Source organism: Drosophila persimilis, unplaced genomic scaffold, assembly GCF_003286085.1.
Source record: "Drosophila persimilis strain 14011-0111.01,24,50 unplaced genomic scaffold, DperRS2 tig00000191-arrow-pilon, whole genome shotgun sequence".
Taxonomy (NCBI): domain Eukaryota; kingdom Metazoa; phylum Arthropoda; class Insecta; order Diptera; family Drosophilidae; genus Drosophila; species Drosophila persimilis.
The window spans coordinates 9155207-9181181 of NW_020825298.1; the positions used below are offsets into that span (position 1 = coordinate 9155207).

Genomic DNA, 25975 nt, shown 5'->3' on the forward strand with positions numbered 1-25975 from the left:
GGCGGATTAGACGATAAAAGTGAGAAGAATTTCAAGTGAAAGATTATTCCTTATGGAATTATGAGATTGTTTTATAGATTCCAGAAGGGATTATCTGAGATATGGGCTTCAGAAAAGTTACCTATATATATCTCATTAGGACACAAACATACATTTTGCTGATAAAAAAATATTATTAATTATTATTATTAATTGATTAAATCAAACATCAACAGCTGGTGAAAAAGCTCATTAGCCTTGCACACTCCATTTATTTATTTATTAATTTATTAATCTTTCGATGTTTTTATTGACTGATTTCTTTTTTTAATTCCATTCGAACGTTGTTTCGCTGTCAAGGATACAAAAAAATACGAAATACGTTTTTCAGAACCTATTTAATATTAGCCGTTTCCGCACTTCTCCGATTTACTTTCATAATTTACTCAATCAATACTCGTATTTGCTTTGCTTTCGTATTTCGTATGAATTTTTAAACTTTCACATTCCACTCTTGATTTTTAATTCAATATAAATTCTTTGTCTTATTCTTTATTTATTCAATTCAATATAAATATCTACACGTGTTCCACTCTTCCACTTCCGTATATCACGCTTTCAATAACTGCTCTCTCTCTCTTCATCGCTTATTTGTATCTACAGAATTGTTTCAGTTAGTATCTCAGCACTCCACATATGTTTCCCATTGCATACTTTTCAGCGTCTTCTCTTTTTTTGCTCCAAATTTCGCCCATAGCTTCCTTACTTTCTAATATTTCTGTGATTTATGTGTGCGCACAAGTCATGACTTTTTTATCAGCAATGAATTTACATAATAATGTTTACCTATTCCTCTGCTTCCTCCTTGTTCTCGTGTATTTTTGTGGGTTGCCTGGTAATTTATTGATAAGCGGAATACCATACCCATGGAAAACCCGTATATCCACAAGCTTATTCAATATGTTGCACATGCAAAAAAAGACAGAGAGAAGAGGATAACCGTAAGCATCTATAACAGGCATTTTCATGGGCCAATGATGCCGCAATAATGTGCTCCCCACCCAACCCCTCCCACCCACAGCCAAAACACACCTGTTCTCCACTGTTCCCTGTTCTCCTCTCTTGGAGGATAATCACCGGGATGATGATGATGATGGCACTGCTGGGGATGTAGATGATTTGTTGCTTCGGCCCCCGAATTTATGGGCTCTGCGAACAGGCTCATAAACAGCCCCAGACCCGGCCCCAGCCGCAGATCCGAGAAGGCCTCGCGCACAAAACCGTCAATAAATTAAGCCGAAACCTTTTTTTTTTGCCCCAGATTTTGAGTAAGTGATTTCCATGCAGGGTCGCATTGGGTCAGGTTTGGTGAACAGAGGTTTTAGGTGTTGATTTGGGCCTTCGGTTAATTGGCTAGAGAGAGAAAGAGAGAGAGCATTGGGTCTGCTATCAATAGCAATATTGTGGCAGGTCAGGGTGGTTGAAGGTTTTTCCTTATGGGATGCCTAACATAAGTAATACTTAGACGGTTCTTTATGGGCATATGTACTCTTTGATGATAAGGGTACATGGAGTTCATGAAAAGGTTTCTAAGAGCCAAAAAGGAAACTGTTTCGACCCCATAATGAAAATATATAGAACTGTAACAAAAATATGCAATGCAATACTACTATCGATACAAATCAAACTATTGAACAGCTTCAATAGCCGAGTCATCATCGAGCCAGACATCTACATATGTCTGTATCTTGATGTTGAGTCCTGTGTGCCTCGATTGCATTTGAGGCATTGCGACACTCGTATTTCTATCTGTTTGTCTGTCCGAGTTTCGGCTATCCTGATGTCGAGCCACGTGGGATTCAATACTATTTTTTGCTTGATCCAGTGACCTAAGAGATTTGTAGTTCTTCTTTTCTGAAGAACCCCCCAGAGGTTTCCATTCCAAGTATCGAGTGTCTTATTGTCACGGCACTCCACTACGACTCTTTACTCTTGCGTCTTGCCTTTTCTTCACTTAACAATATTCTATGGCCAATCGATTTGCTTTACTCCCCCTACAACCTCTTTCGTGGCAATTCAATTTGAGCATCAAAAAAGTTGTAGCCTTCTTTGGCCACTCTCGACCACTTTGTGCCCTCAAGTCGTGGCCAATTTTCCACTGGCCCTTCCCGCCCTCCCCGCCCCACTTAAAACCGCAAAAGAACAAGTTGGCCAGCAACTTAGCGGCGGAGATAAATTGAGTGGAAGTTCCGATTGGCAATGAGACAGAGAGAGACAGAGGAAGAATAAATCGAATGCAACAGGGGAACATAACTTTTTCGTGACCCTCAACATATTACAGTGAAGAAGGAGACCCAACCCAGCCATCGGGAATGGAATTTATCCTCCCCTAGGAGCCCCTGGCCTGGTCTGATCAATTAATTCAAGCACTTTGCGGTCAACAGAGGGGGAGGGCAACAGGGTAAGAGGGCAGCAGGGCAGGAGGTCAAGGCTTTCCATTTGAATTATTGAATGCCTGTCATTTGCATGTCGCTGTTGTATTCGTATTCGTTTATTAAATGAAATGGATTCGAGGCAGAGCGAATTCCATTCCATTTTAGTTGATGACTTAATCGAATTGTATTTATTGAGATGGAAATTTTGTGGGTACTTGGGGTTTTCTTTTGTTGTTCATTGGTTCGTTGGTTCGTTTTATGCACAATATTTCCTGGCAAGCGAGGGCCATATTTAATCAATCAATACTGAGTTGAAGGGCTTAAAAGTGGAGTTTATGTGGTATTTTTTTGGGTAAAAAGAATATTAGAGAGGCTTATGCTCTATCTTTTAGCATATTTAAAGCATATTTAGCATATATGATGTGTAAATCCTTTAGTTATGGAACTAAATCGTGTATTCCTCTGTCCTACAGTAGATATAGTACCTCATTTATTCAGATATTTCTTGTGGTATGTAGAGGCGCGGGATGGGATCCATCTCTCAATCACACCCTGGGATGTATTTGAGTTTAATTTGAAGAGTTAGTGGATAGCTCGCATTAGTTGTCCCTATTTTCAAGACCGTCATAAAACCATCACCCATTGAAAGACCATATCTAAAGACCCAAGTAAACAATTGTAACCAACAAAAGTGCTATGCAAAATAGCTAAAATAGGTATATAAAATTCCTCCTAATCATAAAAATATTTTCTCTCCCACTGAAATGATTAGAAAAACCTCCTCAGATTTATGTGAATTTTACATCTTCAGTACCTATAAATAATATTAGTTTTCCAACTCTAACATTCTTCCTTCTGTCTCCCATAATAAGGTCAAGATACTTAAGTTTTCTCACCGCTTCTTGAGGCACTGAAGTCTTCCCTCAGCTCCTAAAGGTACTTAAGTTTTCCCTCAGCTTCTAAGGGCTCTTAAATTGTCCCCGCTTCTTGGGGAAAACATTTTCCGATGACTCATTGGATTTGATTTCCCAATTTAACGGTCAACGAACTTTGGCAAAGTTTCCGCCTTATTGTTCCCGATATAGTTATAGTTGTTGTTCGGTTTCAGCCATAGATTATACTACTATATTTATATCGATTTGATAATCACAGAATTATGTAAATTTTTGGTGGGTCAATGCTTTGCAGATCCTTTCTGGTCTCCCTCTCTCTGTGTCTCCTGTTACTCCTGTACTCCTGCCTCTGTGATTAATGTTCCACTGCCAGTTCTGATGGCTGGGCTATCGAGTGTCCCTGTCCGCCTGTCATTTGTCGCTGTCCGTTGTCCTGGGTTACTGCCAACAAAATTCTGCCCAGAAGCTGGGTGATAAAAGTTTTTCCATGTCCGTTGCTGTCAGGCAGCCAAAAAAAGAACCAACGAGGGGGAACGTTGTGAGTTGCTGCGGACACCGCAACTCTACGGTTATACCCGATACTAAGTCAGTATGGCTCTCCTCCGGCAGACGCCGCTAATATTTAACGACACGACAAAGAGTGCGTGCGAGAGAGACAGAAAATCAGTCTGAGCGTGACGTCGGGCGCTGCGTAGCCAGTGCAAATTGATTTGCTCCTTTTGGCTATGAAAATGATCTGATCTGATCCAGATTCAGCAACCTGATAGATATGGTTATTATCTATGATTCTGCGTTTTTAGTTTTCTCAAATCTGCAATATTGTGGATGCAACAGATTTTCGTCCTTTGTGGGGGCGGATGGGGGTGGGGCGAAATTCTGAGATATACGTTTTATAGTGACATCTTAAAGGAGTGTGTGTACCAAATTTGGTTACTCTAGCCTTAATAGTCTCTGAGATTTGTGGTTGCCTCAGATTTTCGTCCTTTGCGGGGGCGGAAGGGGGTGTGGCGAAATTTGGACAGGAAACGGTCAAGGTCCGATATCACAGGAGTGTGGATACCAAATTTGGTTGCTCTGGCTTTTATAGGTTCTGAGATCCTTGAACTCATATTTTGCAATTGGCAAAACCGACCATGAAACCTGTGTGTTAGAGTGAGACAGAGCGAGAAAGAGTGAAATTGTTTTCGTGATTCTGGCTGTAATAATTATACGATCTGGTTCAGATTTTGCACTCCAGAAGATATAGTCATCTTCTACGATTCTGCGTTTTTAGTTTTCTCGTATCGTCAAAATTGTGGATGCCACAGATTTTCGCCCTTTGTGGGGGCGGAAGTGGGCGGGGCAAAGTTTTGAAATATTTTTGGAGCAGTGACATATCACAGAAGTCTGGATCCAAAACATCGTTGCTCTAGCTCTTATAGTCTTTGAGCATTAGGCGCTGAAGGGGACGGACAGACGGACAGACGGACAGACGGACAGACGGACGGACGGACAGACGGACAGACAGACATGGCTCAATCGACTCGGCTATTGATGCTGATCAAGAATATATATACTTTATGGGGTCGGAAACGATTCCTTCTGGACGTTACACACATCCACTTTTACCACAAATCTAATATACCCCAATACTCATTTTGAGTATCGGGTATAAAAATATGGTAGCAAAAGGAAGAACCAAAGAAAAAAGGAGAAAGAGGATATATTGTTGTAGTAACTTTTAATGAGAATTTATGAGTTCTCTTTCGGAGATGAATTATTGATACACTTAACTGGCTTTGACATCCAAGGGGGGGAGAAGTCTTTGAAATATAAAAAAGAGAATACTTAGTAGAGAAAACAGACTGAAATTAAAAGTTAACAAGGCCAAAAAAGTTTGCGAAACAATAAAAAGGCAACCTGACAGACCTGTTAGAGCGGAAACTTTAAATACGGAGTCTGCAAAGTAAACTTTTCGATCCAACGTATCTGTCGAAGGTTCATAGAAATAAACCATAAATGTAGTCGTTGAGCAGAAATTATAGTAGATGTACATCTAGAAAGAGGATCAATAGGCAAAGACGGAAACTAGGCAGTCGAGTAGTCCGTTATTCTTTGAATTCGTATTTGCTGAGAGCGTGAGAGAATCGTCTCAGCCAAGGCGAATTTACTTATTAGGTGGTATCATCCCCACATCTGCTCTCTTTCGAGGACCATCCTTTTGACAGTATGCAGGCTAACGTACAGAACGTAAAACGTTAGCTATCTCTTTCTAGCGCTTGTCTCTCTGAGAGCCGGGAGAGAGTGGATGGTCCTCACCACAGCAGACGACGTCAGCTTAGTACTATTTTTCCCCATGGACTTAGCTGAGGGGGTGAGGGGGCGAGAAAAGGCAGGACGATCAAAAAGGAATTGCTCAGTATGATCCCCTATTAACTTCATAAATGTTTATCAAGTAAATCCAGAATGGACAAATTAAATTCCCAAGCGAAAATAAACCTCCATTGATTCCACCACTCGCTAAGGCTTTTCTTATTTTGAAAAAGAAAAGAAAACCCCAAAGATTAACAAAATCCTGCTGCCTTGATTTTTGTAGCCTTTGAGGATTAATTAAAATGTTTCCCATTGGAAAATCCCTAATAGAATTACACACAACACGCACACAAACACACACACAGAAAACCCTTTTAATTTTCAGTTCAATTTTCCTTTGGATATAATTACCAGCTGCGAAATCCATTTAGTGGCTTTTAGCTTGTGGCAACGTGTAGCTCTAGCTCTATATACAATATATTTATTTATATACACTGAAAATTGAATTAAAAGTCCAAAGTCCATAAAAGCAAAGAGCCCACCCCTGGGGGGGTACCGACCAGTCTGGAAATTGAATCAACTCCAACGCTAATTGACCAGGCTAATTTGTAGCATAACAAATAACCGCATTGGGGCCTGTACAGTGTACCCCGGACCTGGCCAACAGCATGGTCCAAATAAACTTGGTTAATAGCGTATTAAGCGTGAATGTGCGGCAGAGGCGGTCCCCTTTCCATTAACTTTTATGGCCATATGGAGGGAGACAGAGAGACAGAGAGACAGAGAGACAGAGAGACAGAGAGAGAGAGAGAGAGAGAGAGAGTTTCTCATATGAAAAACTCATAGAAAGGCAAACATGGAAGGTCGTTCGAGTGCGGATGAACGATACCCAGGATGTGCCCGAGTGTGTATCTGTGTGTGCCAGTGTGTGCGCGTGTGTGAGCGAGGTAGTCGAGCAGAAATGAGAGATGCTTGATATTGGTTCTGGAATGATAAAGCAACATTTTCATATATCATATTCGCAAGAAGAGAATACAAAAATAAATTCAATGGAAATCCTTCTTGAACAGAGTTTTTCAATGGATTAAACATACATTTTGTATTAAATAATGAGCATATGGCTAGAACACAATATTTCTGCTTGGTTTCAAAGGGTGTTTCTCCTCCTGGTTTTTAAAACTATAATCTCCATAAGTATCTCCGACTTAATGGTATAAACCTATCTGAGTGATGGACAGACGGGGACGGGGCCTAGAAATCGCTGTGACCCCACGCAGAATAATTCTATTAATTGTTTATAATTCTTCAAAAGTTGTTGTTCTCAGAAGAGTATGTGGAACTTCGGGATGTTATGGAGGATGTCCTTGTGGGTTAGGGCTCTAAATGAAGTAAAAATTTCTGTTAAAGTTCTGATAATTTTCAGTTCTGTAGTTCCTGTAGTTCTTGCCCAATTAAATCACTAAAATGCACACCAAATCAATAAAATTCGGTACGCTCTGCTCTCCTTTCAATACCAAATTAAGTGCCACACAAGGTTCCAATTAAGCCACGGCCCGTGGCATGGTAAGACCCACTTAATCACACACTCAGACTCCCAGCGGCTGCCGCCCCACCATCAAAGTTCCGCTGAATTACCATAGTCCATAGCCTATGCTATGCAGGACACGCACAGGCAGATCCCTACAGAACTAAGCATAATTTAATTGTCAGCGGCTTTTGGTAATCGAAATCAAACAGCCACGGCATTCGGAGGAGGAGGCAGAGGCACAGGCAGAGGCATTCAACGCGTTGCAATTAGCACTTGCCACAAGTAGAGGCAGAGGCTGAGGCTCAGCGGCAAAGTTCTAATGAAGTTTCGTGTGGCTGATGGCAAAGATTTTCAGTTGCCTAATTAGCCAAAGGCTGGCAGATAACTTGGCCTAATTGAAATTATTCCTCCATGTGTGTGCTGGTTACAGCCTGTCTCTCATTGTCTCTCCCTGTCTCTTTCTCTGGTGCAAATGGGGACTCCCCACTCCGTGCCGTGCCTCTGTCTCTGTCTCTGTCTCTGGTGTGTGTGCGCGTGTTTGGTCAACGGCTTTATTGAATTTTCTGCTGGAACAGGCACCACTTCTGCAGCTGTTGTTGCCTTCTGACCGACCAGCCTCTCTACATGTCTGAGGGAGTGTGCATGCCTCTCAGAGTGTTGATAAGTTGAAAAAAAAGAGCTTGGTTTTCCCCCCTCCCAAAAAAAACAACGAAACAAAAAGGAGCTTAAAGTGCCATTGTTTTTGTTGCCACTGTTGAATGGACAGCAGCAAAGCCAAATGAATAAGCGGCGAGTGGCCGAAAGAGAGGTGAAGGCGAGGAGAAAGTAGAGAAATTTCGAGAGTGCGAAAGTGCACTTGAATTTGTGGGATATCCTGTAGAGGGAAACAGAGAGAAATTTTAGGAAGATTTATGCATATTTTTCCTTGAATTTTCTCATATTTTGCAGATTTTTTTCCCGTCTTTGTCCTCTTTGTCTTTACTATATGTTTTTAATACAATCATGGCACCAAAGAAGTATGCTGAATATTTCATAAATTCAATCATTCTATCTGACATAAATTTGCTCCATTTCTCTAGATCATTTTATATCTTCTAAAAACGTTCTTTGTCTTAATATTTGTTTACCTTGCTCTTCTTTCAGGATATCTTCTAAGATTGCTCTATAAATTTTTGCTTGGTAAGTTTTAAACCACTATTTGGACATCCGAAAAGAACGATATTATGATATATATGATATTATATTCCCACTAGCCATAAGATTTCAAAATTTTCAGAAAAATACAAGAATATTTTCATAAAAGAAATTCTTCAAAATATATTTTCATACAAAAATTCTTCAAAATACATTTTCAATATTAGTAGTTACTTGAAGGGAATGATTCAATATTTACTAGTACTCTGTCTTTTAGAAAAACTTATTCAAATCACAAAAATGATTCATAAAAGCCTTGATAGACGCATTCCCCTTTAATGCCTTCAAAAATTGCGAGTCCTGCCTTCAGTCAGATTCGAATCCCACCGAATCAATTCGGCGTATATAATAGGTACTATCTCTCAATAGAGACCCTCTGCAAAAAACACATAACATAAATCTTTGAACAAACCCCACACGAATTGCCCACTCCTTTAGGACTCTTGGGGGTATCTGTATTTAATTACTTCAATCCGAAATATCAGCCACCATTCGGTTGTTACTTTGTGGTTGGCTTAAGCTCTTTTCACTTGGCTCATTAAAAAACGTTGCCAACTTTTAATGGCAACTTAAACGCACAGAAAGCCAGGCCAGGCCAGACCACCAAAAGGCCACAAGAAAAGTGTGAAAGGTATAGCCAGGGGAAAATTCTAGGTACCTACAAAACAGGCAGAAGAATTTACTTAATTTTTGTCACTCTAAAATTAAGCTTTAAATACCGTTTCGTCCCTTTTGGAGGCGTGCAGTTTTGTTGCTTTTATTTATGTTAATGGCGGGGGCCCATTAACATTTTGCAATGCCTGTAATATGCATATTAATTGGTTGTTTGACACAAGTTTGACGCAATTCAACCTTGACGCGGGGGAGGCTTTGATCCAGGGCAACCAGGCAGGACCCCAGGGGGGAGGGAGTCTGCAGCAATTTTGTGGCAGCCAAAACCAAAAGCGATGCCAGGTTCAATGGCCCCTCGATTGGGTCCTTGGGTGAGTTCTTCTTTGTGGCTGAAATGTATCCCCTGGTGGCTCATTGGAAGGTGCAAAATACGAGTAATTGGCCATTTAGCATTTTACAACAAGGCGATCAAAAAATTTGGAAATTGAATCTATCTCTCTCGCTCTCCCTCCAGAGGAGAATAATGTTCGCATTTGCTCAACATTTAAGAATGTATTTAACTTTATGTCTGACATTTATTTTACTTGGTTTTGTTTTTTGTTGGTTGCCATTTTAGCCATTTTTGTGAGCCTCTTTTGTTGCTCTTTTATGGCCATTATCTGCGTGCTTTCGTTGGGGCCACAGGTGGAAGTCCTGAAGGATGTTTGGAACCCCGGCGACTGGAGCGGAGTGGCAGCTTATTGGGTCATCTGAAGGGTCATTTTTTGGCTTTATGGTCACGTAGTATAAGACAGGACCACGTACGGGGCTGCCTGCCCTGAAAGTTGAATGACTTCAACGAGTATGAGAGTGTGTGTGTGTCTGTGGGTGTGTGTGTGTGTGTGTGAAGTGTGGGTATATGCATGGGATTTGCATATATGCAAGCATCATAAAAGATAGACAGAGAGAGGGCATATGCAGGGCATGCCATAAAAATGTTCCATTTCAAGTGCTAGAATTTATGTTGATGAATTTTGCACATTTGTAAACATTTGTTGGAGCAGAGTGCTCTTTGTTTTTATCATTTATTTGAGTGTGGGATTTGCCTCCTGATAATTTGTTGTATTTACTGAGATGTGTATTATCAACAGTCAGAGTATCTTCAGAAAATTGCATAAACAGGTAAAAGATCATATTAATAGTATGCATTATATTAAAAAAACAATATTAAAACAAATTAAAGTTTGTTTATAGTGATATAGCTTTTCGGTCTAGATTGACTGAACCTTCTGCGGTTCTTAGGCCGAGAAGGTGGAGGAGGATCAGAGCCCGACAACGGAGAGAGATAGAGGAGGAGCGTACTATGATATTTATCAGTTCCTGTAAAACTGTATATCTCTCCCATTTCATTCCTACACAATACGAAAGCTTTTACCGCAAGAACAGAAGTTTTTCTTCTCCCCAGGCTGATGGCGCCACTAGAAAACGGCAAAAAATTGAACTAAACTGTATTGAATTGCTATCGTTCAAAAGCTCGCTGCCCTGAAACTGTACTGCGTTTGAGTGAAAGCAAACGGCAGCGGTTGAGTGACATGAGGACGTTAGAGTATTAGTATCCACTGCGTATGAGTGATATCCGTACTGCGTATGAGTAATGCCACCAAATCGAGAAATAAGCAATTGATTTATGAGGAAATTGAATAAATAAAACGCCGCTTAGCACGTCAATGAATCAGTGCGAGTGCGAGTGCGAGTAGCTTTAAGAATTTCCTTACACAAACAACTACTCGAGTGCTCCGCATTCACAATTGGAATTCCTATAAACTTCATCGTTTAAAGCATAAACTATGCTGATTTGACATGCATTTGCCACTACATTTGACGTGTGACGGCGGTAGGTATTTTAATGACTTTTGCTGGTAGAGTTGTCAGTGGATTTTTTGCATTTTGTGTGCGATTTTACGGTTCCGTCATTTATGGCTCAATTAAATTGTTGCCTTCGCTTTTCTTTGCTTTGGCAATTTGCATCTGGAGGAGAGCAGAGTGCATGCAATCTCTGAAGTGGGTTCAATGGTTGATTGGTTCATCGTTCGATGATCGCCTTGAGGGCCCCCACAACTCCGCCTTCACCGCCACCTCCACCTCCACTGACCACTGACCCTTAAATGCCTAAAGCCAACGATTTTTGTCGACGATTTCATGACGAACTAGTATAAGTGTCTCCCCCATTTACTTTGTACGGGAGTGCGCTTGTTCAGAAAATTAAAGCGATTTGCAGTTCAATGTTTAATATATGAATTTAAAAAAAAACTTTGAGCTTTCAACTGGTTAAAATAAGTAATTATCGATTGGGAATTCGGCTTATCGATTGAGCAATCTGCCGTATTTGCCCAGCTATTGAATTCCGAATGGAATTTAATACTTAATTGAATGCAATCGTACATCAGCTAATCGTACATCGATTGTACATCAATTGGGATCAGTTATTAATCGAACTATGTATAATAATTATCAATTATTTTATCGCATATATCATAGTCTCATTTTTTGTAGCACCAATTTGCAATCTATCGATAGAGAACAAATAAATATTTCAAGCTTTGCAGACAAGAGAAATCCCTTCCTAAAGTGAGTGTCCAAATACTCACTGATCTGATCAATATATTTAATTGCAGAGCCGAAGATAACCTTTGGTTCATGATCCATATTTGTTCGCTGTCCTCCCCAGAGCCCAGGATCTTATCCACAGCATAATTCACACGGTGGCATCCAGAGGGTATGATGACGATGACGATTCGGGTGATTTCTAGATGGAGAACGACTTTGTCTTTGCGAAGGAGGATGATTGTGTGCCACTATTGATCTATGCACTCTCAGGCATTTTCCTACTTTTACTTTAGAAAATATATCAAAATATAAAACTGAGTGCTGCCAAATAGTCAAGAGTTGTGGCAAAACTGATATTCTTTTGTTGACTTCTTTGCAAAACTAACAGCCTGTTTTGGGTTAGATATGTATGTCGAAAACTATAACTATAATCCATGTCGCATTTTGAGCCTTGTTCTGGCTTGTTGCGCCTTCGATTGGCACCTCATCTGGAAGGCTAGTAAATCTTCCCTCAAATGTTGCTTCTTCTGTGTGGATTTGTCGCCGGTTTTGCATCACAAAAAGGTCTCACTGTTGGTGTTTTCTCAGTTTTTATTTTTGTTGTTCCTATTTCTCTGTCGGTTGTGTTGTTTTCTCAATCTTGATTATCTTGGCTTTAATTTGTTGCCGTTTCAATCTCCATAGATCGTAGTAGTCTCTGTCTCAGTCTCCGCCTGTGTCTGTGGGCAATTGTTGCCCCATTGTTGATACAACACTTAGATAGGCACCCATCGTCATTACAATGCATTTTCGTGTGTTGTGGGGTGGTGGGGGGGAAACGTGACCGTTATTGACAGCAATGGGAAGAGAGAGATTTTCTATTGCCGTTTGTTTTGTTGTCAATGCAAATAAATACAATAAATTTCTGTATGCAATTGTTTTGTGTGTGTGTGTGGAGAAGCGTTTACGAGTTTTCGTTTTACGAAAACTTTTCATTCAGTATTTTTTTGGCCAGAACAAAACAAAGAACAAAAGACTAGAATATTCCAGCAGCTCGTTTCAGCCTCAGGTTCTTTATGGCTTTTTCTACCCAGTTTTATTTCAGTTTTGATTTCCTTTTATTTTATTGCTGAAATTTGCGCAATTCTTTTGCATTTCTGACAATTGGCGCACGTTGCCTTTCAATGTGTGTATTTTATTTTTAATGGTCCAGAATGAAGCTGTTGATGATATGGTGCTTGAATGGGGGCTACGGTGGGGGGTACTGGGGAGTGAATGCCACACACAGTTGATTATGCAATTTTGCTGATACTTTTTGAGGGCACCTCTATGGTGATTTGTAGAGATTTATTTGGTATGATGAGAGAAGTGGAATGGAAGGCAAGCGCTTGATATTTTTCAACCCAAGGCTCTGGGTAATGGCTAATATTGCAGAGTTCTTTCAATGTATAGATTAGATAGTATTTTCTGCGCCTCGACAAAGCCAAAGACTGTGTATATTGTTGTTCAAAGCTGGGACCGACTCAGCGCTGCCCTATTGACGGAGAGACGGCGGATGATGGCCCAAAATAGAATTTAAATGGAATATGTTCCGGTTGCAATTTCTTGGTATTTTACTAAAGCAAACTGTAGATAGTATTGAATGAATTTCTTGTAGATATTTTTGATGCATTACGCTGATGACTTGTAAGCTATCTTGCATATCCCATGAAGGGACAGACCATATATGTATCTACTGCCACCTTTTCTTTGGACAACAAAAGAACAGCATCGCATCCGTAGGTGTTCCTGCCACACCGCATCCGTATATGTAGCGCACCAGCCACGTACGAGTATGTCTTCCGCCTGCAGACTAGTTCTCACAGTAATTTTCCGGTGTTTGATATACTGCCACATTGTTGGTCTCTCGCGAGTCTCAAGTTGGGCCTGAACACGAGCTCTTTGTCTGATTTAGTGGAAATTTCTCGTATTTGTTCTTGATTTAAAATGTTTTACTTAGCGACAATTGTCGCTGGTGGGAGGGAGGTGGTTGCTGTCTGTTTGGCTGGCTGTCTGGCTGTCTGGCAGGGTACAGGGCAATGTCAGAGTCAGAGTCGGGCATGAGGCGTCGGTCTCTTGGCCACATGTGTTGTCTGTTTTTTGGCCATTATATAGACCAACCATATGCAAACATATATGGTATGTGTACTCGTACCTACATATATCACATGTGCCGCCGCCGGCCCACTAACCTGGCAACGCGAAAATGTTTCTCCCTCTATTTTGTTGTTATTTTTGTTTTTTTTTTCGGTGTTTTTGTTTGGCATTTTACAGAATGCAAAGAAAGATACAAAAAGTTGAGCTAAAATCGACACCTACCTATTGCCAAATGGTCTGTGACTAATCGCCTGATGCTGACGCTGGTCGGTTGGGGTCTGCTAATTGGTAATATCAATCGAATCCCCCAAAATTCGACTGTAAATACAGTCCGACGACCATATGCCATATGCTATGTGGGAGGGAGCTCTTAAATATCATAAGTCCCCGTACTCGTGCTCGTGCTCGTGCTCGTGTAGATCTGTGCAAACATAGCCCGCCCCACCGCCCCCCCAGAAATTCACAGAAATCAAATCACGCGAGCTGTTTTCTTGGAGTCTCGAAAGGAGGCTTTTGCGTTTTTGCGGTTTCTTTGGTTTGGAAATCTTTTTTCTTTGGTTTTCAATTATTTTTGTGGTAATTTTTCGCTTGTCTTTTGTTGCCTTCTTGACCCAAAAAACAAGAGTTGTCGACAGAAAGAGCAGAAATAGTTCGAGTAAAGGTTAATAGCTCAAAAAAAAAACGTTAATAAGAAGTGGCTTAAAGGAGATCGGCTCTTATGGTGCCGTCTATACCCTCGGTACCCTCTGAATTATAGAGGAATACATTTTAATACAGTACCTCTTATTTTTGGTAAAACCCTCCTTTCCCACCCATTAACCCGCTGTATGCTCGCCTATTAACCCATTGGCTATACCATCAAACATCCTGGATGGCGAGAGGGGGGCGGGCGGGCGGAATGCGAATGCAAAACAGAGAGCGCAATGCGAGAATTAGTTTCAGTTAGCAGCAGCACCAATGCTTTAGGGGGCACGGGGCAGGGGAAGCAGCGGGGCAAACCGAACTTGTCAAACAAGGCACTGGCTGCCGGTGAGGGGGGGTGATGGCGGCGTGGAGGTGTGAAGGCAAACGGCAAACTGGATGCAATGTGATTGCCACATCCCGAATACCTTTGCGCTGCCCCCTGCCCCCCTGAAGCTGGGGATGCACTTGGTCAGTGGAAAGTGGACTTTGAACCCGTTAGCTGCCAAAAAGGCAGGCGGCAAGAGATTGGGTCCAGTGGAAAGAACGGGCACAGAGAAGGGTTAAGCCAAAAAAGAACATTTTACAACGTGGTGCTAGAGCGAGAGAGAGAGGGAGAGAGGAAATGATCTACTGCGCTCTATTCCATAGCTCTCCCACTGGAGTGCTCTCTCACTCACTACCTCTCCCTGCAGCTGTCAAGCATAAGGCAGGTGAGGCGTTCGCTCTTCGAACTAATACTGTGCCAAAGAACCGTATGGTTAGGTGTAAGCATGGTCGTGTGGTGAGAGCGCTCTCTCACCTGACAATAACATACCCTGCAGTAGCCCAAGCAGAGCGCACCAACAACAACAGCCGCAACGCCGATGATCCAACGTCGCTGCCGACGCTCCACGAGCGCCTAACGCTGCCGCTGATCCGCCGATCGCTTTCCGCTTTCAGTTCTTCGCGCGCACAGTTCAGTTCGGTCGTGGACGTCGTTTCTCGCCGAAAGTGGAGGCCCAAGCAAAAGCAAAGCAAAACGAAACGAAACGAAACGAAGAGAGCAAGAAAACAGAATACACAGAATACGGAAAGTCACGTCGCGTCGCCCTCGCCCTCTGCCTTTGCCTTTCGCCTGCCTGGATGTGGATTATATACATACATATAGTATTCTTGGGATCAAGATAATGATGATCCGATTCGATCAGGCTGAGCAGTGTTTTGCGTGTCGCTGAATCGAAAGAAATTGTAAATTGTTTAAGAGTTTCTTCGGCTACCCTACAAAAATAACAGTGAAGTGTATTGTATTGTATTGTGTATCAAAGCGAAAGAGCGGAGAGAGAGCAAGAAGCAGAAGCAGAAGCATAAAAAGAAGCAGAATCCACCAATTCCAGAGTCTGTGTGATTTATAGCTGCGAAATCTGTGTGCTGTGAGTGTGTAAGTGTATTGGTAAAGAAATATTGGCCCAAATTTGCAAAAAAAAAGAACGGGCCAAAGCCAAAGCCCAAGCCAAGAAATAAACAAAAAAATACTACGATATTCCAGAAATATACAAAAGAAAACCCCTACACAAAGTTCTATCCCAATAAATGCTGAAAATTTCCACTAAACAGCAACAAATGATTTCCATACATCTTTTAATTAATTATTTTCAACAGTGACAGTTTTTGTTTCTTTATTTCGTGTTTGCTTGAATTTCATTTCATCTGAGAAAAAAGAGAGCAAGCAACAAAGGGTAAAAACCACAAAAATAAATACAAAATTAAACACGCGATTTTGTTTCAAATGAAAGTTGAAGCCAGAGTTGAGTGAATTAATGAAATACATATACCATAAATATATTGTATATATACGAATACAGGCACACACATGTATGCGGCGATACATTAAATAACCTTTCAATAAACGTAAATTTATTTCAATTCAAACACACAAATAAATAAAAAAAAAAACTCAACAAATCAACAAGTGAAAACAATTGCGGAAAAGGTTGTAATTTACAATAACATTTTTGGGATTAATTGAGAAACAACAACAGCAGCAGTCAGGCGTTCTAATTGTTGTAAGTTTTCTAGAGCTTAATATTAATTGTACAAAAAGTGAAGAAATTATGATGTTCATTCAGTTAAAACTTGTGGATTTATTAGTTCTTTCTCGAAAACTTCTTGTAACAAACAAAATATTATGTACTTGTAAAGTGTCTATGTTTTCTTGTTCGTACAACTGATCTGATTTCAGCGTTCAGTCACCCTTGAATGGAGCTATTTTTAGTCCCCATTCCCATCTCTGTATGCACTCCCTCTAGCATCTATCTTTGGCAGATATCATCTGCCTTAATGCCGGTCTTTAATGCTGTATATGTACTGTACTGTACTGTACGAATAGCATCGGTATGAAATAGTGTTATATTTGTTGATGAAAATTCTTATAATTACTAGAAAATAGCTATCTTTTCAAGAGCTGTTTCTTCTCTTCAATCTCAGAGGTTCTATCCACAGTTTCAGTGGAGTTTTAGTTCCGGTATTTTCCGATCTTTTAATACAAAAATTTCTTCTTTTTTTTTAAGTTTTTCTAGACCACCAAAATAGTTCCCATTAGGGGAAACTTTTTCACCAATCAATTTCCAGAGCTCTTTCTCCTCCTCCCAGCCACTTGCTCTAATTTCTTTTTTCTCTCTCTCTTTGCGATCCCTCTTTTAATTGCATTTTATGCTTTCTTAAGCATTTTTTGTTTGTTTTTTGTTTTTTTTTTGCTGCTGTTGCTGCCACGAAGTGCCGCGGCTTGAGACTGTCAAAAAAACGAAGCAAGAGATTTTTTTTGTGCCCGTTTTTTGTTGGCTGTATTTGTTGTTGTATTTGGCGAAGCTCGTTAGCCGCATAACGGTAAACGGCAAAGGTAAAGATTGTAAAGAGGGGGGCACGAGAGGGAAGAGATACAATTGTGGGGGTACATTTGGAGCCAGAGCTAAAGGTAGAGATACGTACGTACGTACATCTTTGTGGCACGAGAAAGAGAGTCACCATGTTGTGCTCGTATGTGTGGTCATAAGATAAGACACGACAATTGCCAGACAGCAATTGAGGTTTATGGACGCGCATGGCCCCCCGTTTTCCCTGTGAAAAATCACCTGTGTGGCACGTTTAATGAATGGCAAGGCAGAGTAGAGCAGAGCCCTGCCCAGCCCTGTCAGATCTTGGCTAATTAACAGTAGTTTTATTTTCCCCCCCTGGAAAAGCACGCACTCCACAGTTGCTGCGATAAGTACGCGTGCACCCTGGACACACAGTACATAAATCGTGCAATGACTTCCCCATCGAACACGGCTGTTTCGTTTCTTCCTGTTCCAAAAATCAATCACGGAACCGCTTGGCATTTTTTCCGCCTCTTTGTAGCCTGCCAAAACGTGTTTCGCCTTCTAAGTGCCTGATTAAATCATGTTTCATTCTACATTCTACATTCTTCACATGGAAACGACCTGTAATTAACTTTCAGGTGAGAGATATAGATATACAGATACAGATACGGCTGGGCTCTCGCGTGATGATGATGATGTGGGCTCTACGAACATTTGTCCAGCTGTCAGATAATTAGAGCATCAGCAGCGCAGCTCCACTTTATCTACTGTTTTTTAGGAGCCACGTGAATCAGATAAGCGGAAATATTTGTTACCTTTTCCAGCGTTCCAACATTTGTTTGTATTTTGTTGTTTTTATCAAAAGTGTGCTCGGGAATGACCTGACCTGACCTGACCCCTGATGAGTGATGGGAATTTTGTTGAATTAATATTTTGGGGAGTATGTTGCAAAGGGGATTCATTTTGGGCATAATTGAGGGAAATGGCTCCCCATTTGTGGATCTTGAACTGTCCTGAAACTCCCTTAAAATCCCCAAAAATATTCTCCCCAGGGACTCTTCTATTTCGAAGAAAATTTAATAAAATATATATACAGAAACAAATGTATCTTTAGTAAAAGGTTCTATCAATAAATTCTTCTTGGAAGAATCTGGTTTCTTTATGAAATATTTTCCGAAATATTTTTCTTTTGGTTCTTGCAAGAAAAACTTTAATGTTCCGCTAAGTAGATCTTTGCAAACACTTTTCCTGGATCATATAGAATATACACTATATATAAAGGGAGAACTTTCCTATAAATCACATTAATTTTCCCAACTATTCCATGACTATATTCCACATGAAATAATGATTCGTGGAAGCATCTTACAAAGTTCTTTCTTAACGGAAAAGATAAAAGATACTGTACCACAAAACTTTCCATTCCATTCCCCAGCAACATTCGAAATTCCAGTGCAAGATTTTCTATGGAAATATGAGCCTTTATTTGTCCACAGTTTCCTCCGTTTTCTTCTGTATTTTCCTTACCCAAATAGTCGTTCTTTTGGGTAGTTGTTTGGCTTAAGCACAACAGACTTCAACTTGAATCATGGACTGTATCTGTATCTGTGACTCTGAATGTATCTCTGTGTCCATAAGTGTGTTGTGGCTTTTCTTTTTGGTTGAGGGAAACAGACACTCCACTCTCGAGTTTTTTGACGGCTAATGCGTCGTTTAAATGCGTTGACATGCATGTTAGGCGATAGATAAGATATCGTATACACCATACAGTATAGTATATGGTACTACATAGTATTCCCCCGGTGCGTGCTGGCCCCTGCTCTGCTCTGCTCCACTGATAAGTGCGGAGCGTTCGTTTGTCCGAGCGCCAGAAGGTGGCAAGCGGGTTCGCACCTGGGAACGAACCCATCAAATGCTGCAAACCGCTAAAAGCCACGCGTATTTCGAATTAACATTATCGTGCTGATTAGGCGAGTCAACTTTCCACCTTGCAACTTTCCCACCTTTCAACACTCTTTTTTTTTTCGGTGTGGCCTGTGGGGTTGTGGGGGGGAATGGAGCTCCTTTTTGTTGCCAGCTGCCTGGAAAAGTGCTGCCAATTGGAATGGCTGTGATTCATCCATCGCTCACTCTTGAGCTCTGAAGTCTTTTGCTAATTAACAATTTGATGCAAAAAAGACAAATCTTTCCACAACACACGCTCTCCGTGACGTGGTAGCAGCCAGCAGGTGACGCAAACATCCAGCTCTGACGTTGCCTCTCGATTCGGTTCGATTCGATTCGCTTTGATTCGCATTGATTCGAGTTATTTCTGGTCAGGGTGCTTGGGTGTATTACACGATGAATGGAGGGCGGAAGGGCTGGGGCAGGCATCGGATAACCTGTGAATGAATGAGCGATTGAATCACAAATCTGGAATGCAGGCCGTCAAAGGCGTGCAGGGAGTGCAGGGCCTGCGATTGTGGTGGGATATTCGGGAGAAAGGTATGAAATGTTATACGGTTATCTAAGGTTTGATAAGATTACAAGCACATATATTTGTATCTTTGTACACTAGTATCTTTGTATCTTTGAGTCACGTTGTAAAAAGATTCATTCCTTTCAGACGTAACACATTTTATCCCACAATATATCTCAAGTTAAGGAAACTTTTCAATTAAATTCAATAATTTATTCGTACATCTTTAAAAAATGCTTTAAATGATTTATTCAATTTAATACTTTTGTCAAAATTCTAGATGAGCAAAAAATATGTTAATTAAAGCTCAAATAAACGTCAGATCATTCATTTTTTATTATATGTAGTTTTAATATTAATATTCTTTTTTTTTGGCAATTAAATTGGAAATTAATTTACATTTCAAAGGACTAGAACAAACTGGTTCTAGGCACTAAGAAATATTTAAGGAGATTCTAAACTAGTTTTGGATGATTTTCAAACATTTTTGGATTGAAAATGTTGTATGGAAGATCTGGAAATACTTCGAACAGAGCCCCACAAAAATCTATAGAAATCGGCTAAGAAAAATGGCTAAAGGTCACGTTTTTGGATCTAGCAAAAATCGACTTGTTCTGATGGACTCGGGGCCTTTAATGTATTAAGAATTGTTTAAAGGGATTTCCCCCTAAGGGAAGTATTTTATAAATCATTTTCCACAAAAAAGGCGGCTATAAGTCGTCGCTGTGACAGCCCTTAATAATATGCAAATTTCTTGGACAGCACTACTTAATTTAGTAGCTGGCTGTCGGTCCCTTGAACAGAGACAAGTTGAGCCCTCTAAAAAACACACAGAAAACTGCCATAAAATCGAAGTTTAATATGGCAAAAGCATCATCTTTTTGGGGGCAGTGCAGAGAAAACATATATACAATAAAGATATATGTATAGTAATATTAAAAATGCCAAACAGGTCTTTGGTTTTTTGCTGACGCGCTGATTGATTTGTTGCCTGTCGGATGGAGCGGAGCCTTGGGTGGAGCCCCACTGCCCCAGCGATAAAGTGTGGGGGAGTATCTTTTTGGCTGTGTGCGTGTGTGTGTGGGGGAGTATCTCTGAGGTAGATCTCACCTAGATTCTCCCTACAAATTATTGTTGGCTTCGAGCTTCGGGCCCTGTTTATGCCGCATGTAAACCCCCTCCCGCCCAAGCCTCCAGCTGCTGTTTGCCACAATAATTTCTGTTGATGTTTTCGGGCTTTTCGCTCTGGCATTGTACGTGAATTGTTATTATTATTATTGTTATTTAGATGATTACGCATTTTAAAGTCGCACCAAAAAAAAATAAAATAAAAAAACCTAAAACTTTTCGTGATGTGCGTTTTATATTAATTATGAATTTTTTCCCCCTTTTTTTTTTTGCTGATTTTTAGATAATATTAGTACTGCTCTTACTGTTTTTTTTTTTGGTTTCTTTTATGCGGGTTATTCTGTTGGTGTTTTGTGGGGCATTTTGTTGGTGTTTTGAGGTTGAAATCGATTGGGTGAGTGGAGGGGAGGGAAGGCCTTTCAATGACAATAACAAGGGCATTTATTTTTGTTGGGATTTAATGAGAGTTTATAGGATTTAGCGGGAAATATCTATGGAAACTTACAACATTTAAGTAAAGATTCGCCGTATTAGAAGAACATTTTGAGGATTACCCATATATGATTTAGTAAAAGTACAGATTTGAAAAGCATTTCCATGAAAAATTTTAAAGAAATAATTTTACTCAGTTTTGATTGAAAAAACCCTGCCTTTTTCTTGAATCATAAATTATTTCTTAGTTCTTGTAGAGAACTCTGCAGAGAGCATTCCCAAGCCCACAATCTTGTTGAAAAAAAAGTATAATAATTCTATAGATACTCTATATTTGGGATATATTTTTTTGGGACTGTATATCAGGACACACTTTAGACAAATTTGGTATCCATCTACAGTGACTACTATCCGACCATGTGCGGTTGAGGGACATTGCCATCGCTGATCCACTCGTCAGAATCGCTAGAGGAGAACGCCGCCTCCTGGTCCTCGCGATCGTTCTCCTGGTGATGGCTCTCCTCCAGCAACTCTGACACTCGAATGATCAGCGGATGGATCAGCTCCTTCGGCATGGTCTTCTGCAGACTCTGCAGTAGAACGACCGGCTGCTTGCACAGCAGAATGGCATTGGCCAGGTGCGCCAGGGCCTCGTCCATCCGACCATCCTGTAGCAGTCGATCCCCCAGCTGGACCTCTGACTCGAACATCCGCTTCAGGATCGTCGGATGTTCCAGGCATCTCACGGCCGACATCCAGATGAACGTCTCCAGCTGCAGGCGGTGCTGGTACTGCTGCTGGCTCACGACTGCCTGCTCATCGTCGCCGAACTCGGGCTCCTCCTCCTCCTCCTCCAGCGCCTGGTCCTCCCTGGTCGCCTTCTGCAGGCGACGCTCGTGCAGCTTCCGCTTGTACTCCGGATCCGCCAGACGCTTCCGGTCGAAGAAAAGGCAGTAACCCACAAAGCTCACGCCGCTGGTGATCAATAAAAATAAATTGACCGACAGCATTTTGCACGCCAGATATCCGGACGGAAAAGTGATTTTCGTTTGCAGGAAACAATGGAAAATCGGAGAAACGGAAAAATGGAGTTCTAAACTACAACAAATTTTTAGAATTTGATCTTCGAATAAAAAACTTCTCTGATTGCAGTAAATAATTTTGGGTAAACAAAAGGAAAAGAAAACGAAAATGCTATCCGATTGAAATTTTATTTGGGATTTAAGGGGGATTTTCTGTGAAATTTAATCTAAAACTGAAATGTGGGATCTAAGTGGAATCGAAACAGTAACAGAGGAACGGTGGAACGTTGGAACGGGAGAGAGAAGCTGCACATTCAAGCATTCTCTATACGAGAGAGAGAGAGAGAGAGTGTCGCATCGAAAGGATTGAGATTTGAGCAGATTTGAGAGTTAGTTAGGGATGGGTTTTACTTGTATATATTTTCGAAGATGGTACACAAAAAGAGGCGCTAGAAATTAAGGGAAATCGAAGAAAAACTTGAAAAATTCAAGCAAAAATTTACTTAACAATGCTTAATATCTGTTACTATTTTCTGTAGTGGCCATCCCAGTGATATATCCCTGTAAAAGTTCTTAAAAATAAACTTTTTCTGGCAACTGTTTCGCACAAATTTTTTCTGGCAACTGTTTTGCCAGTTCTGGCCATGGCCATCCATAAAGTAGGGAAAATATGGTAAAAACGTTACCTAATAATATTACCAGTTACCTGCCTCCTCCCCCCCATATGCCCTCCCCTCTCACATTTTGGTGGGGTGGAGGGGTTATCTAATGACTTTTTTGCCGTGTGTTTGCATTTCATTTGGCTTCATTTTTTTTTCCATTGTTCCACTAATTGCAAATACATTTTTGTGCGCAGTTATAATCGGGTGGAACCTTACCCTATCATCACTCCCTTTTCATAGCCACCCCACCCCACCCCAGCCCCTCCTCTACCGCTATCGGCTGTAGCTGACCCGCGTGCCACGCCAAAAGATTAACCTCTTCGAGGAAGGGGATTTCGCGGCATCAAAAATGACAGCCCAATAAATAAATAAAAAATATATATAAGAAATTGCTGCAATACCCGTATATTCTATGGATTTCCAATACCCTGTTGGAAAAAGGGGAGTGAAAGGTATAATTATTTTGAAGGCATCGTTTCGTTTGATTTCCAAAACTTCCTCTGGGTTCTGTGGAACTCTGAGGGCTAGGTTTGGTTAGGATTGAGCTTTGGCTTGAAGAATCTGGATGAGATCTTAGTAGGGAAAACAGCTCTGGTTTTTATAGTTTTACAGATAGGTGGCTACATTTTGTCATATTTCATCACTAAAAATCAATATTTTTAGTGCCAAAAACTCTGCAATTTATTTGTCGTTTATTATAAAAGGGTTTTTGGTGATTTTCTGACATTTCGTATCAATTATTTCAAACTATAAAAGGGCTACCTTTTGGTATATTAACAATATATTTATAAAGCAATTTTGTATCTGGGTATCACATAATATTCAATCCTGATTGGAGAAATATCAAAGGAAATCCAAGAAGGAATTTTTACTTGTGAGTATTCCATAGATTTTTTCTGTTATTGTAGGTGGTTGTTTGTTGAATAGTATTTGTCCTTGAAAGGATTTTCTCTTTGGGCGGTAATTTTCGAATATTAAATCCGTGCGGCAGGGTAGTTCCAAGGTCTTGTAATATTGAATTCTCTTTTATATTTTCCTCTAATTTTCTCTCTGCTTTTTTTTTACACTATATCATTATTTGTGTTATCTTATTATTAAATTTTAAACCAAAAGGCGTGCCCCTTAATTAAGTTTAATTGAATTCTGTGCTGCTGCTGCTGTTTCTGCTATAGAATTTTATTGGGAATCAAAAACTGAAATCAGAGAAAATAAAAACGAAACGAAACCTGCCAGAGAGAGAGAGAGGGAGAGAGAGCCAGCTTACTGTGCTCCACAATTGTTCTGCGCGTCTCTTGTGGTTCATTGACTCCATGCCCCACGGCCGGCGCTTTGAGTGGAAATGAAGATTGAAAGGCGCCTTCGGCTTCGCCTTCCACTAATTTTTTGAGATATAAAGTCAAGGTCGGTCCCGGTCTCGGTCTCGGCCCCTGATAAGGCGGCAATCGCTGAACGCGGCAGCAACAGCTGATAACAAGCATGAGGCAGGCGGCAGCAGCAGCTGCACACAACTGAGCAATCAGAAAGTATATAAAAAGTGGAAATATTTCGGCCTTATAGAGGTGCCAAATTATTTATTATTGTTTGTGTTTTTTTTTCTTGAGGAATTTCATTCAAAAAATATTTCTTGTAGATTTATGGCTTGTTTTTGGCATACAATTGCCTAAGGCTTCTAGCCATTCTAGCCACTACGCTTTCTAGATCTTTTTGCGAGTCTTTTGTTTATTTAGTGAATAATTATTGATTGTTTGTGTTGAGGATTTTCTATAATCCCCTTAGCCATAAAAATATGCAAAGCCTTTAAGAAGGGGCATTGTTGAAAACTACTCGAAATATTTCGTGGAGGATTTGCATACACTTATTCCGAGATTATTGTAAAGAATGTAACATAAGTGTTGAAAAATATAATAATAGAACACAATATCTTTATGGCTTTGGAATCTGTGATTGGGGGCTTTCAGGAACCCAAACCTTTGGAAAAAGATATCAATATTCTGTAAAGATATATATGGGGTAGATCTAACCCCTCTTCTCCAAGCAAATGGTGCGATGCTTCGTTGTTTCCCATAAGCAAATAGCCCCAGTTGACAAAAGGAGATGAACATTCGGGATTTCCCATCCTCTACCATCTCTATCGAGTGTGCTCTATCCCTCTCGCTCTCCCTTTCACAGTGTGACTTAGCAGTTGAGGGTGAGCTTTCATGTCAGGCCACCATCTATCTATCGCTATAGCTAGCACTCTCCCAACGAGAACGAATATCACTCCAACTATCGCCAAAAAAATCGCTTTCTAATCTCTTCATTTATTTCCCTGCCCTGCCCCCAAACAAATCTGTCACGAAATTATTAATGATGGAAAAATATTCGTAGTCGCAGCAAAAACTTGCTCTACTCTTTTTATTTTTTGCATCTTTTGCTTAAAAATTTTGTGGTCTAATGATGTTGCTCTCCGAATCGCGACTCCATTAATCAAAGCTTGTCATTCAGTCATTCACTCTTTCATTCATTCGCTCGTTTTTTGCTAGCGGATGTACATATTTTTTGGGGAATTTTCAATGTTGAATGTTATCTTAGGGTTTGTTCGAGGGTTTTTCCACACCAAAAATTGCGGACCCTGTTCCGACTCAATCAGCAGGCGATTGATGAATTTCTTGGTAAAACAATCTCCGAGATGGATAATTATTATTTCGATTTCTTTCAATTGCAGATTGAATTCGATTGAATTTCGCGGAACTGCGGAATGGCTTCATCACCCAACAATGCGGCGCCTCCGGTCCTGTGGCGGGCGCGTCGAAAGATTGGTAAGTTTTTCTCAAACAAAAAGCATCTCTGTAGTTCAATGCCATTCGTTGTCCTTTAATTTGTTGCATGTTTAAGCGTTCATTCGTTCTTAGGAAACTTGACACTGAATCTAAAACTGTCTTTGTCTCTGGCTCGCGTCACATTAGCGCAATGTTTGGGCCATCAAATATTAATGAGACTTGGTCGAGAATTGTTCGCCAAATGGCAGGCAAGAAATTTCATGTTTGGCATTTTTTTAAGCATCTGAAAGATGAGAGATTTCAATTAGGTGGGGTCAGGGATGAAGGGGCAAATTAAGAGTATACTTCGACGAAGGGATACC

General features: G+C 40.6%; 1 protein-coding gene across 1 annotated transcript; it reads right to left on the minus strand.

Annotated features, from left to right (window-relative positions):
• Nucleotides 1–21577: 21577 nt before the first annotated feature.
• LOC6588811 (mitochondrial import receptor subunit TOM20 homolog B) lies at nt 21578–22180 on the minus strand. The gene has a single exon (XM_002014785.1). The coding sequence runs from the start codon at nt 22178–22180 to the stop codon at nt 21578–21580; it is 603 nt and encodes a 200-aa protein (XP_002014821.1).
• Nucleotides 22181–25975: the final 3795 nt, after the last annotated feature.